The sequence below is a fragment of the Taudactylus pleione genome, unplaced genomic scaffold (assembly GCF_031769625.1).
Source record: "Taudactylus pleione unplaced genomic scaffold, aTauple2 ptg000043l, whole genome shotgun sequence".
Lineage (NCBI taxonomy): Eukaryota > Metazoa > Chordata > Amphibia > Anura > Myobatrachidae > Taudactylus > Taudactylus pleione.
In genome coordinates, this window is record NW_028284445.1 from 9,067,145 (window position 1) to 9,082,254 (window position 15,110).

A 15,110-nucleotide genomic window follows, 5' to 3' on the forward strand; every position below is an offset into this window, starting at 1 on the left:
CGGTCACGACCACCTTTCCGGGAACGCTGGCCGACCCTGTCCCCGCACCACCCCTTAAATGCCTCTGCCTGTCAATCAGGCAGAGGCATCGAAGGGGCTGCATGCGATTACGCAAGACCCATTCTGCACACTCGCAGAGTGGATCCTGGGCACATGCAGATTCTCGATAATCTGCGTTCACTTACGTGCAATGCTGAATTAGCCCCATAGTTTCAAACCGGGTCAGACCAGGACAGACCACTTTTCCACTGCTGCGTCGATCCAGGTTATTCTCGGATTGGCGCTGTTCACACTGCACATGGGTGCAGTGCTGGTGCTTGGAGATTACATAATCTCATTGCGCCAGAATGCGGCTCTCCTTGTGGTGTAAACGGATCCAGAGTCGGATGTCCTGGGTTCCCTTTACACTTATGGGGGGTATCCACTAAACGATTTAAACAAACGATTGCACGATAACGATGTTGTTATCGTGCAATCGCTTGCAAATCGCGCATGCATCGGGGATGTTTTGGACGGAAGCGACCCGCGTGGCTGCGGGTCGCTTCCGACATCGCCCGTACATGCAGGTCAACCTGACGATCTCGTCAGGTTCTGCATGTGCGGGGATGAGGGATGTGCCGGGACTGAACGAGTGAATGTTCAGTCTAGGCACATCACTAGCTATACAAACGACAGCACGATTGCAATGTCGCAATCATGCTGTCGTTTGTATATCGCTAAGTGGATACCCCCCATAAGCCTTACCCAGGACCTTCCTGGGAATTACCCTGCTCGCTAGTTGGGTTGGCTTTCTGGGTGAAGCTGTTTCCACTGACCAAAATCCTGGGTTGATGTACGTTCACGTGCAATAACCCTGGATTTTCAGGTCAGTGGAATAAGGGGATTACTTACATGTTCCAATGGACGTTAATCATTGGAACGTAAACAAAACATTGCAGATTGGAGACGACATTTTTTTGTAGAGACTTCTCCAGGTCCACAGACCCCATTGTGTTGAATGTGATCATCACACACTCTATTTCATACTTATGCAACATGAATCCAAGAGAATTAGAATATAAAAAAAAAATAAAAAATGAGTGTATCTAATATGCAGAATATTAGGGTATTTGTTTCCCAGCGGGTCGATACTAAAATTGGGGGAATTAACAAGGGTAAATCTTTAGAAATCAGTAAATTAGGGACACAGATGACACAAAGTTCTGGCTGTGTAATAATAATAACTTACAGCCACCAGGTGACGGTTCCTTTTAACTGAATTAGAGATACGCCGGTTTGGAATGGGATATTTGCACCAGTGCAGCCCCATTAGGGTAATTGTGCAACGAGGGGCAGCTGGGGTAATAAACCCTGAAAGCCATAAAGCCGAGCTCCGGGCCTCCCCACCCCAGTATACAGGGTGTATCGCTATGGCTGGTTTCATGTTCGCGCCCTATAACGCGTATCCCAGCCATGGCGGCCGCTATGGGCCCCCGACACCGCAGATCCCGACCAGGAACAAGCAGGGCCCCTCCTCCTGGAGAGCCGGCAAAAGCGCCGAGCCCGCGGACTATCTGGATAACGTCCAGCGGGCCCAGCTGAAAGCCCTCCTGTCCCAGGTGAACCCCAACCTCACCCCGCGGCACCGTAAGGCCAACACCAAGGAGGTCGGGGTACAGGTGAACCCCCGTGTGGATGTCGGGGTCCAGTGCTCCCTGGGGCCCCGCACCCTGCGGAAACCAGCGCCCCCTGCCGTTTCCTCCAAACCGCAGGCCGCGGAGCCCGTGCGCTTTACCCGCCCGGTGGCTGTGTACTCCCCGGTGGTGGATCGCAGGGTCTTCTCCCTACCCCAGGGAGGCCGCCCAGCTCGGAAGAGCCCGCCGGATCCTGGTTATAAGCCGACACCGGGGAGCAAGACTGTGCAGGAGGCCGCTGCAGAGACCCGGGCTGCGGCCCTGGAGGTAAAGGGTCCCGGTGGATCGCCGGAGAGAGTCCTCAGCCAGGAGGAGCAGCAGAGATCCGCTTTCCAGGTATCATTACTGGGGTTACCATGATAGCCCTGGGGATATACTGCAGGGGGACAAAGCTCCAGAGATGCAACCTACAATAGTCAGACTGCTCTGTGCATGGAGGGGGACTGTCTGGGGTGAGTGCTGGGGGCCCATAAACTGTATTTAGGGGGAGATTTAATTAACTTGTGTCAATCGACTTTTCCTTTCAGTTCCTGGAGCAGAAATATGGCTACTTCCATTGCAAAGACTGTAAAACCCGATGGGAGAGCGCGTACGTGTGGTGCATTTCTGGAAGCAACAAGGTGAAGTGATTTCTGTATAACTAAATGACCAGGTGTCCCCAAATAGCCGTGCGCTGCCTGTACAATAGCCGTGCGCTGCCTGTACAATAGCCGTGCGCTGCCTGTACAATAGCCGTGCGCTGCCTGTACAATAGCCAACAATCATGCAAACCAGAGGGCCAAACATGCTCTGCTCCTGAACTTCCCACCTAGTGTATGATTGCAGTCACCTGTGTTGAACTAGTCCTGAGAAGGGTTTCTCACCACACGTGGCAGCAATTATAAATATGAAGGAAGTTCAGGAACTGAACATTTAGAATGTAAGCTCTTATGAGCAGGGCCCTCTAACCTCTTGTACTTCTCCCTACTTTAGTTTCATATACTTCTTACCACTAGGGCACCTAACACTTGGCTGCTTATGCTCAGTTGCTTATCTGGGTGTTATGGTCACTAATGTAGCAATATATATTATCCATGTCCTGTGTTCTGTAAGTCTCTTGTCTACAACTTGTTTATGTGCTTTGTAAGGTGCTGCGGATCATTTGTGGCGCCATATAATGATAATTCTGTACCTAATGGAACAGATCATGTTGGAGGGTATCGTAGTATTCAGTGTTACTGAGCAATCATGATTCACAGCCTGAACTGTCAGAATTATTTGTCAAATCTGCCCAATAATTGCCTCCCAACTGCTGCTGAGCCAACTGAGTGGTGATGGGCCACTTACATTGTGTAGTGTATGGAGGTGCTCTAGTTATCGTCCCTTCCTCCATGTTGGCTGCACTATTGTGCAGTCTGTGGCCAGCTTTATTTGTAGCCTTTAACCTGCTTACTGATGGTGGTCTTGCTATGCCTCACAAACCACTTGGAGTTGAGGTGGAAAGCTGATGGTCTATAGACCTTATTTGATTTGAATTTTTTTATAGTACCAATAATGTACTTAATGCCTTTAGTTAGTGACTTTCCTAAAGAAGACTCCATTTTGGTGATGGCTATAGATGGCAGAGGTCTAATGGTTCTCTGCCATCAATGGCAGAGATGCAGCAATATTTCCACAAGGTTCATAGTTTTGTTGCCTGTGGAGCTTTAACCCTGTCCATTCCCTGATTGGCCCACCCAAGTCCCTTTTCCCACAGCAAGGATGCCATGCATGGTTCAAATCCATGGCTCTCAATCGATGGAATGAACCCTTTGACCATCCCTGCTCAATTTACATAATGTAAGAAGGGTTTGCAGGCATTGCTGAGACCCTGCAAAATGGAGCAGCCATAGAGAATTCTAATAAAGGTCTTGATTTTCCCATACGTTCAGCTTGTTGACTATGAATGAGCAGACTTTGTCAAAATTCCAATTTATATTGACTTGCATAACTTGAGGCCCCCATACATCAGCAATTGATTGCAGTAATCATGCAATTTGCAATCGATTGTGTATAAAAATCTTTACCTTTTTAATCGATTGTGGCAATTCTGCAATCGACTGAAAAAGGTAGATTTTTATACACAATCGATTGCAAATTGCACAATTGCTGCAATCAATTGCTGATGTGTGGGGGCCTTTAGTCCAGGTTTTAAGGCTATCCATGCTTGAGCACAGGTGACTTAATTAGTACCTTTGTCAATTTTATTTAAGTCTGGGTTCAAGCTTTGGCTATCCTTAAAACTTAAACCCTAATGACAGCGTTAGGGAAACCTCTTGAATAGTGTATTGTTGTAGACAGTTCTGCAGATTCAGATCTAAACAAAGTATTGGTCCAGAAAGGCCTTAATACCAGCATAACATGCACAAAAGTATGTGGTCAAATGTAGAATGAGACAAATATTCATGGAACAGTTTAGAAAGTCTTGCTCTTCTAGCTGTAGTTCTGTCTTTACGGTGGGGTGTTACATTGGCTTCATGCCCTTTTGTGTCGCTTTGGGCAGCAGTGTTCCCATGACAATTCTTGGTCCCCTGTGGCAAAATGCAGGGTTAACATGGATCTGCTATGAATTACTATAAAGCTCTACTTCATGGTCCCAATATGTACAAGTGTTCTGGAGAATGGAGTTCAGACAAGGATGATGTAGGTCATGTTTAAAGCTGCATACACCAATTATTTTATGAACTATTATCTGTCAGATTTTTTTAAAGTGTAATGAACTATTTTTTTTTTAACTCAACTATTTTTGTAACTTCCCTTAATGAAAATCGCTCAGTTGGTCAGTCAGCATGAACTACAAAATGGAACGTGCATGAACGATAATCATTCATCGTTATAACTCAGAAACTGAACAATCTTTCAACGATTGAACGGTAACGACGTTCTAGTTTAATCGTTCAAAAAAATCATCACGTGTATGCACCTTAAGGCTTTACAGACTAAAATGAACTGTTGGTGCTTTTAATGACCTTTGATTTGGAATAGTGTATTAATGCATGAGATGTCATACAGTTTGAAAAGCAGTCTAACATTTTAGAGCTCAGTGGTTGGTCCAAAAAAATCCATTGATCCTTAACTTTTCAGGAGTTGACAGCTGAGCACATACTGATACATGGTCAAACCCTTATGATTGGCTGTACAAATGACATCATACAGTGTAATGAACTTTCTATCATTTAGTACATCTAGCAGTGTACACTATCCGAACCTGTTTGAGATCACATCAGCTGTGCAGCACAGCAGATGTTATATACCAGACCTGGCCAACCTGTGGCTCTCCAGCTGTTGTGAAATTACAAGTCCCAGCATGCCCTACTGCAGTTTTGCCATCAGGGAATGCTAAAACTGTTGCAGGGCATGCTGGGACTTATAGTCTAACAGCTGGAGAGCCACAGGTTGGCCAGGCCTGGTATATAACATCTGCTGTGCTGCACAGCTGATGCGATATCAAACAGGTTCAGATAGTGTACACTGCTAGATGTACTAAGTGATAGAAAGTTCATTACACTATGTCATTTGTACAGCAAATCATCATAAGGGTTTGACCATGCATCAGTAATGTTACATATATGTATATATTGTGCCTGTGTATGGATGACTGGCTCATAGGTCTGGCCCAAGGAACAAAGGGTGACAATGCCCTGTAGCCAGCATATCTGTTGGCTGACTGGTAAATGTATGCACAGGTACATACTTACTAGGTCAGTCAATCAGTGGATTGACCAGACTGCTATTCCCACGGTGAAGTGTACCACACATTACGGACTACAATATTTATTTCCATATGCTATATATCAAGGACTCACTCTAGTGTTGCACTTAAATAAGCCTAAATGTGTTATAAAGTAACATCATCTCTCTCCAATTCTGTTTACTGCAGGTTTATTTTAAACAACTTTGTCGCAAATGTCAAAAGGGATTTAATCCTTACAGAGTAGAAGCAATTCAGTGCCAGGTGAGTGTTCCGTTCTAGAGTTAAAAGTTGAATTTTACTCTAAATCAGTGGTTCCCAAACTGGGTGCTGTGGCACTCTGGGGTGCCTCTGGGCACTTGCAGGGGTGCTTCGGGTTGTGGCCCAGTACCAAATAAAATGATTTTCAGTCAGCTTGATGAGCAAAACAAGTGCTAATGACTGCCAATCAAACAATAGGTGGCAAAAAAGCAGTCCTGTCAACCACCACATAACTGAACCTGAAGGCAACTACACAATAACTATTTGGCCAATTCCGACACAACAGAACAACAAATCATTAATGTGTAGTGTGTGCTCCTGTGGGGTTGTCTGCCTCATCACCTGATCTTTTGTACATGCAGTAAGATCAGGCGATGCAGCTGACTATCCCATGCAGCACTGTGTGGGGTGGGGGGGAGCGGCATATCGGATGGCCGGGCACCGTATCAGTGTGTATGGACCGCCTGATATGTCGGTGCTGTGATTGTGGGCAACATTGCTGGGTACATAATTGTTTAGTGTACCTAACTTGAGGGTTACATGAGCACAATTTACTTCATCTTAATTTTTGCTGACTTTCTCAAACTTTTGGCCCAGGGATGCCATGAAAAGAATACTGATACTCTAGGGTGCAGTGATTCAAACAAGTTTGGGAACCACTTCTCTAATACCTCTTTTCCACCAAAAACCCAGGTCCAACCTGGGTTTTTGGACATGGTTCCAACCCTGGTCAGACCCAGGTGAGACCCATTTACACTGCACCTTCGATCTGGGATATTCCCAGGTCAGCCCTGTTCACACTAAACTCAGGTCTGCCCTGCTAAACCTGTGAGGTCATAAAAAGTGGGAGGTGAATGCTCCACAACCACAATCAGCTCATTTTAGGCATGACCCAGGTCAGATAACCCGGCTTGCACAGTTTACACTGCACCATTACCCGGGTCCATCCTGGGTCCAACCCTGGTAGCTACCTGGGTTGGATTGCTGGGTCACTTGACCTGGGTTATTTTTCAGGGACCATTTTACACTGAGCTGCGACCTGGGTAGACCCAGAAAAAACCCAGGTTTTTGCTCTGGTGTAAAAGGGGTATATTTCTTAGTAACTTCTATATGAACCTCAGCTTTCAGTCTTGTCTAGCTGAATCTAAATGGCTATTATGTGCTAAATAAACATTCATGAGATGATGGCTTCTGTCCACTGGGAATGCTGCTGTAACCAGGGCTGTTGTGATCTCTGGGGTGGTGGTGTGGCCAAATCCAGGGAAATACTAATTCATTAAAAATCCTAAATCCTTTGCCATCTACTGCTGTATAGCAGTACAGCTGACTGCAGTGAGGAGATCGCTTTGTCCAATCTGCTGCTACTTAAACAATGGTTATCAGTGTTCTACAATGTACCTGACCAAAACCAGTCAGCAGCTCATAATGACTTACCTGGCTGTAGGTATATTAGGCTAGGTGACTGAGGACTAGACTTATAATTGGTCATCTGTTTTAGGCCCACAGCATTCTTGGAGATTTAGTTAGTCTCAAAATGATTGGTAAATAGAATGTCAGGAAGACTACAACTCCCAGAAAGCATTGCAAGCTAATCGCATCAAATCACTGGTTCTCTGCATCAAATCACTGGTGAGCTCACAATGTAAATCGTTGCTGGTATGTTATGTATGCAGGGGTCAGTGCTGTTATCTAATGCATAGTTAAGGGGCAGTACTGTTTACAGCTGCCAGTAACAGCACCTGACTGGGCCCCTCCAACTATCCCAGGCCTGGGTATATAGTACCTGCTCCCAAACCTCTTGGTGCCCCTGTATGTAACTGTAAAGTGACGTACAGATGTGTCCACAACTAGCATCCTTGCATGTTAAACGGCCCTTCTAGTTGCACCATGCTGTGGAATGACTGTAGCGCTGAGCGTCTCTTCGTGTGACATTTTTTTATTAAAATGTCTTATTTGCAATGCAAATAGGACACAAGCAGCTTCTGCTGATTAAAATATGCAGCATGCCTATATTGTGTGACTGCGGCTGTATGTGCATGCCCGTATTGTGTGACTGCGGCTGTATGTGCATGCCCGTATTGTGTGACTGCGGCTGTATGTGCATGCCCGTATTGTGTGACTGCGGCTGTATGTGCATGCCCGTATTGTGTGACTGCGGCTGTATGTGCATGCCCGTATTGTGTGACTGCGGCTGTATGTGCATGCCTGTATTGTGTGACTGCGGCTGTATGTGCATGCGAAATGCTACATTAGTGTCACAGCCATAGCACTTTGCATGCGGATATAACTGCAGTTGCACAAAGAATATGTACATGCTGCATCCTTTATATTCTGCATAAGCTGCTTGTGTGTGCACAACCCTGCTAACACGCATTGTAAATGTTATGCATGTCTGTGTATAAACACTAAGAACACCGGCTGGCCTATATAAGAACACTTTAATTCATTCTATTGTAAAGATTGGCATACCCCAAAATAACTTTTATATAAATCAATCCTATTAACATTTTCATAGGTCTATTACTGTAAATGCATGTCCTACCATAACTATTAAATCCAGACTTACTATTCTAAATACAGAGAAATGGTACTTCATTAATATTCTCAGGATGCTTAGATAGTTAAGTGATGACTAACTTAGTTGCAGCACATAACATTTGTGCTGGGCAGCACCAAGTAGTGCAAAGCTTATTGTATTTTGAAGGAGGCTGGTTATCTCAACCCCAAATGGCTCCTGATACAGGTTCAAGCAATCTTGTAGCGCAGCTGTACATATTGCAAATACACTTAAATGCCCGCCCAGTTGTGATGTCAGGCACGACATATCGGGCCGATGATTGGCAAGTGATATGCACTTAACAATTGTCAGGATGGAGAGTCTGTCGGATGACTGTTCAGTTGTCTTGGGGTATACCCAGCTTTAGATAGGATTAAACCTTTCCTGGGTAGTATTACAACTGCTATAGGCAAGGATGTTCATAGACTCTAGTCAGTTTCCCATTAGTGTATTCTAAAGCTGGTTTTTTTTTTTTTTTTTTTTTTTTTAAGGTTTGTACAAAGACTCGCTGCTCCTGTCCACAAAAGAAAAGACACATAGATCTGAAGAGGCCTCACCGTCAAGAACTCTGTGGTCGCTGCAAAAACAAAAAGCTCTCGTGTGACAATACTTACAGCTTCAAGTATATTGTCTGACGTGGCGCACATCCTGGTCTGCTCAAGGAGCACTATGTATGACCACATGGCACTCATGTTTGACCTGGCAATGAAGAATGGCCTAAAGAATTTAATGTCTGTTTTGTAGTGACCTAATTTTGTATACAGTGTAAATAAAGTTTATCTGAAAGTATATGCAAATTTCCTTTGTTCCATCCACAAGTATATACTATACTGTAACTGGAGCACAACATACTATGGGACGTTAATGAGAACAATTGTAAGTTTTGGTCATAAAGTATATGTATAATTATCCATACTAGTGATAAACGGTAAGACTTGTAACCTGAGCAAAGGGAGGATCAGCCAGATCCCCTACATGCTTTTCTACTTACTGCTTTCAAGTCCACTTATTGATTAGATCACAGGTTCTCCCTCAGTCCTCAGGACCCCAAACAGTGCATGTTTCTACATCAGGGTCCATAGGGTATCCATAGGATACCTTGGGGGTATAGGTGATGACGTCAGGCATCGGGCACCATAGAGTTAAGTTTTCAGCCTCCCAGGATGCACTAGGGTACCCCTCCTATACCCTGCTCCCCGAGCCAAGGCATCCCAGTTTCGTTGGTGCCCAGCTCAGAGTCGGAGCACCTGTTTAGAGGGGGGTTAATGATAGCCCCTGAAGTTTTCTTCAAGGCAGCTGTGGCTGCCCATCTGGTGCCCCAGGGGTTAATTGCATGCCAGGGGAGCGCACCTTCCCTGTACACAGCCAGCACCTCCCGGCTGCACACAGCCCTCTCTGCACCTGCCGATTGGCCCTGTGGCAGCGCTCCTCCAGGCCAGCCTCCTATCTGCTCCTCGGTGGCTATCTTTACAGAAGCATGGTGAACGCTGCTGATCGGTGTCATCGCAGTCTGGGTCCCCTGGCATACCTCTCCTCCGTTTCAACAGGTCTGTGTATGCAGCGCTGTCTCCTACCAGACTCTGCGTAGTTGAGGATCAGCGCTGATAGTGCAGGGATTAATTTATTTGCATTGTATGTGTCTGCTGCCTGTACTTTCACTTTCTGTCAGCCATTTCACTGTCCCTGCTCTTCTGCTAAAGCCCTTGCGGTGATTGCAGGGCGGTTCTCCCACTATACTAATGAGTATCAGTGAGAGGGGTCACATACTTGCCATCATGTCTGAAAGTGATTTTCCTCTCCAGCTTCTGTGTACTACATGCAAGGTACCTATAGCGGAGGGGAGGGTAGCTCGGAGGGGCTATGTCAGCAGTGTTTTTATTGGCGCAGCCAATTACTGTCACGGCTTCAGTACAGGAACCGCCCAGGGCTTGTTTCACCAAAGCACTTACAACTCTGGTGGGCCAGTTAGCTCCACAACCTGCGTTCTCTCAGATGGGATTGTCCCAGCAGTCAGTGGTGTCGTCACCCGTGCAGGGGTTACTGAGACAACTGATGGTACCCCAGTCTCCCTATTTCCCCCCCTCAGGTCTCTCAGGAGCCTGCATGGGTTACTTCACTGACAAGTTCTGTACAGCATGTCAGACGTGTTACAAGGGGAGTCTGTGTTGCGGCCTCACAAGCGGCCGGGGGCGTCTGTCCGCTCCTTACGAGGATGACTGGACGTCCGATGGGGATATTCTGGATCTTTCTGACCAAGAACCTCTCCGTACTAAAGAGACGGATGCTAAGTCTAAGGTTTATATGCCTGGCCTTATTCGTGCAGTCCGCACAGCTTTAGTTATTGAGGATGATGATCCTCCCGTGTCAAAGTCCAAATATGCCTTTTTCAAGGATGTTAAGGGTGACTCCAGTGTTTCCTCCTTCGGGTCAGTTAGTAGACCATTTAGAGGAGGCGTGGAAACATCCTGGCAAACTATCAGCCTCAAAGACGTTTAGCGGTGGCTTATCTGTTTGCGGATAATTATTTTGCTAAGTGGGAATCCCCCCTCAGGTGGGTTCTCAAGTGCCACATTGCCCATGTCCTCGAAGGATGCTACGTACCGTAAGGTGGAGATCTGCCTAAAGTCCATTTATTCCCTCACGGGGGGGGGGGGGGGGCGGCTTCCAGACCGGCTATGGCTGTATGTTGGGTAGCCAGAGCTATGGAGCACTGGGCCGATAGTTTGGAGGAGTCTTTGGATTCCGACTGTTCGGCTGAACAGTCCGAGTTGATAGGCAACCTCCGGGATTCGGCCACTTACAACAATGAAGCGGTCTTTGATATTAGTACCCTCACTTCTCGCATTTCCTCAGCAGCTGTAGCTGCTCGTCGCACCTTATGGTTGCGATCCTGGAAGACGAACGCTGATTACAAAAAGGGATTGGAAGCTTTGCCATTTAATGGAGAAATCCTCTTTGGTCCAGATCTGGACAAAATTGTGGCCACGCTAGCGGCAGCCAAGTCTGCATGTCTCCCGTCTGCTGCGGTCCCTTCCAGTTCGGGTATGTCGTCCTTTCGGCCTTATAGGGCCCAGGGTAGGCCTAAGGCACAGTCCTTTCCCCGACAGGCTGGGCCCAAGAAATCGGCCAAGCCCAGGAAACGGCCCCTAAGTCTGATGACAAGCCTGTGGCCTGACTGTCCGGGCCTCCCTTTGGGGATCCCAAAGTGGGAGGCCGCCTGCTGCAGTTCACCCAGTATTGGTCGGCAACTACGACAGACACTTGGGTTCAGGAGGTGGTTTCTCACGGGTATGCCCTCTCCTTTTGGCACAGGCCCCCATCCCGATTGTTCACCATGGGTCTTCCCTTAGACCAGACCAAAGCCATGGAACTGCGGAAGGTTTTGCACACTATGCTCCAGGCTGGAGTTATAGTGCCTGTTCCATTCTCCCAGAGGGGCCAGGGTTTCTATTCTAATCTATTTTTGGTGCAGAAACCCAATGGGTCGTACCGTCCGATTCTCAACCTCAAAGCCCTCAAGTCCTTGCGGGTACCGCGGTTTTGGATGGAGACCCTACGGTCCATCATTCTGGCGCTGGAATCTGGGGATTACATGGTGTCGTTGGACATACAGGACGCTTACCTGCATGTCCCTATTTTGCGTCACCAACAGTTCCTAAGGTTTGCAATCCGCAACTATCACTTTCAGTTCCGGGCGTTACCTTTTGGCCTGGTGACAGCACCACGTGTATTCACCAAGGTCATGGCGGCGTCCCTGCGGCTGCAGGGAGTCCGCATGTTGCCGTACCTAGACTACCTTTTGTTGGTAGCAGGGTCTCCAGAGCTCCTTCTACGCCACTTGGATCTGACTATTGCAGTACTGCAATGGCACGGCTGGTTGATAAACTGGCAAAAGTCCACCCTGATCCCGTCTCGGAGGATTCTGCACCTCGGAGCCTTATTGGACTCCAGTCAGCAGAGGATCTTTGACAGGGGAAAAGATCTCTGCCTTGCAGTTAAGGGTGCGCAGTTGTCTGCAGAGTTGCCGTGTGTCTCTACACTCTGCGATGAGGTTACTGGGCTCCATGGTGTCAGTATTCGACATGGTGGAATATGCCCAGTTTCATTTCAGACCTCTGCAGCAATTGATCCTGTCCAAATGGAATGGACTGCCTCAGTCTAAAATCCCAGACGATGGTGCTCACTCTGGAGGTTCGCCTGTCCCTTGCCTGGTGGTTAGATGACCCATCTCAACAAAGGTCATCCGTTTTGGGTGGTGAACTGGGTCCTATTGACAACGGACGCTAGCTTTCGGGGCTGGGGAGTGGTCACGGGTCCACACTTGTTCCAGGGCAAATGGACTCAAGCGGAGAAGGAGCTTCCAAAAAACATTTTGGAACTCCGCGCTGTTTTCAATGCTCTCCAGCAGGCACATCGGGTTCTCCAGGGTCACCCCGTGCAGGTCCAGTTGGACAACGCCACCACCGTGGCCTACATAAATCTGCAAGGAGGAACCCGGAGTCGGGCAGCACTCGTAGAGGTGTCCCGCATCCTGGTCTGGGCGGAGCGCAATCTCCCGGCCATATCCGCAGTATTCATCCCGGGAGTCCTCAATTGGGAGGCTGACTTTCTCAGTCAGGACGTTCATCCGGGGGAGTGGTCCCTGCACCAGGTCGTCTTACAACTTCTGGTGGACAGGTGGTGGTCTTCCAGAGATCGACCTCATGGCATCACTGCACAACAAGTTGCTGGTGTACGGGTCTCACACAAGAGACGAAAAGGCGTCTCTGGTGGATGCTCGGAACGTCCACTGGATGGACAGGTTTGCTTATCTCTTTCCTCAGTTTTCCCTTCTTCCACGGGTAATCCAGAAATTCAAACAGGAAGGAAGGACGCTCCTTTTGACTCCCGCGTGGCCCAGACGGCACTGGTTCTCAGACCTTCAGGGTCTGTCCGTGGACATTCCTCTGCGGTTGCCGCTACATCTGGACCTACTGTCACAGGGTCCTTGTCTTCACCCGGACCTGACTCGGCTATCTTTGATGGCATGGCTGTTGAGACGGCCATGTTAAGGTCCAGGGGGTTTTCCAGCTTCGTAGTACGAACTATGCTAAGAGCTTGGAAACCATCTTCTGCAAGAATATACCATCGTGTGTGGCATACGTTCTTCCAGTGGTGTCGGCTGAGAGGTTATGCACCTCGGGAGTTCCTTCTGTCTACTGTTAGCTTTCCTACAGGCGGGACTAGACCATGGGCTTCGCCTTGCTTCTTTAAAGGTGCAGGTATCTGCCCTGTCTGGTTCCATCGTAGGATTGCTACAATCCCTGGTGTGCGCACCTTTATGCAAGGTGTTCTTTGAATTCAGCTGCCATTTGTTCCACCGGTGGCGCCTTGGGATTTAGCTGTGGTCCTGAGGGCTCTCCAGGGACTGCCGTTTGAACCACTGGGCTCAGTGGACCTTAAATGGCTGACAGCTAAAAAATTTTCCTTCTGGCCATCGCTTCAGCCAGACGTGTTTCTGACTTAGGGGCTCTCTCCTGTAGACCCCCTTTCCTGATTTTTCATGGGAACAGGGCAATGCTGCGCAGTCATCATGATTTTCATCCCAAAGTTGTTTCCAGTTTTCATATCAACGAGGAAATCGTTGTGCTGGCTTTTCACTCACCTGACCTTTCAGTGGGTGAGGCCACTTTGGACGTTGAGCGGGCCTTAAGGATTTATGTTGACTGCACTTCTTTGTTTAGGAAGTCGGACGCCTTGTTTGTCCTCTGGCTTCCGTAAAAAGGGTTGGCCTGCTTCAAAGCAAACTTTGGCAGGTTGGATCCATAGGGCAATTTCAGAAGCTTATCTTCATAAAGGCCTTCCGGTTCCATCCTCTCTGAGGGCTCATGCCACTAGGTCTGTGGGTCCTTCGTGGGCAGCTCGACGTGGTGCCTCTGCAGTCCAGATCTGCAAGGCTGCCACGTGGTCCTCTGTCCATACCTTTTGTGAGGTATTACGCGTTTGACACCTTTGCCTCCCAGGATGCTTCCTTCGGGCGGTGGATTCTCCTTTCAGCACAGGAGCGTCCCCACCCTTGAAGGATATTGCTTTGGGACATCCCCAAGGTATTCTGTGGATACCCTATGGACCCTGATGTAGAAAATGAGATGGTTTAGAACTTGCCTTTGTTATCTCTATTTCTACAAAGTCCATAGAATTACACAGGACTCCCGCCCTGTCGCACCTGTGCTGCAGATGGGCTTTACTCTGGTCACTGGTTTTTCTGTCTCCTCCTGGTGAGAATGTGATTCTTGTGTGTCCAGATCTTATTTTCTCTTCCTTCTCCAACCTATGGCTTGGTACATAACTGAGATGCCTTGGCTCAGGGGTGGGACCCTAGTGCATCCTGGGAGGCTGAAAACTTAACTCTATGGTGCCTGATGTCATCACCTATACCCCAAGGTATCCTGTGGAACCCTATGGACTTCGTAGAAATAGAGATAACAAAGGTAAGTAATTACCATATCTCATATTTTTCCAGGTCTCCTCACAGAATCACAAGTGAAATAATCAGCTCCACCTGTGAATCTTTTGAACTGTCAGGACAGTTTGAGAACCACTGGATTAGATCTGTAGTCCAATAACACTACATATGTGTCTAATAGACATGCATCATTCCTATGTCACTATAGAATGGTGCTGTTGCTAAAAATGGAAGTCCTAGATACTAACTTGTTGGAAGACAACATTTGACTATTGCCCTAATGGTTCTATCCCAATCCATACCCTTATGGAGCATACACACTGTCAGAAGAACAATTTCTGACTGCATTAAAATTAATGGAATAGTCCAAGTCTGACTGCAAACACATCAGATATCGTTCATCTGACAAATGTCAGATTTTCCTTCAGATAAACTATTTTTAAAATCTTTATTGTACAGATCTGA

At 47.5% G+C, this 15,110-nt stretch overlaps 1 protein-coding gene across 1 annotated transcript; it reads left to right on the top strand.

The window, feature by feature from the left end:
* The first annotated feature begins 1,376 nt into the window (after positions 1 to 1,376).
* On the top strand, positions 1,377 to 8,989 carry ZAR1L (zygote arrest 1 like). The gene is made up of 4 exons (XM_088460150.1): positions 1,377 to 2,009; positions 2,201 to 2,293; positions 5,572 to 5,646; positions 8,692 to 8,989. Exons 1-4 carry the CDS (start codon positions 1,410 to 1,412, stop codon positions 8,833 to 8,835), a joined length of 912 nt encoding a protein of 303 aa, XP_088316276.1. The 5' UTR covers positions 1,377 to 1,409; the 3' UTR covers positions 8,836 to 8,989.
* The last annotated feature ends 6,121 nt before the right edge of the window (positions 8,990 to 15,110 follow it).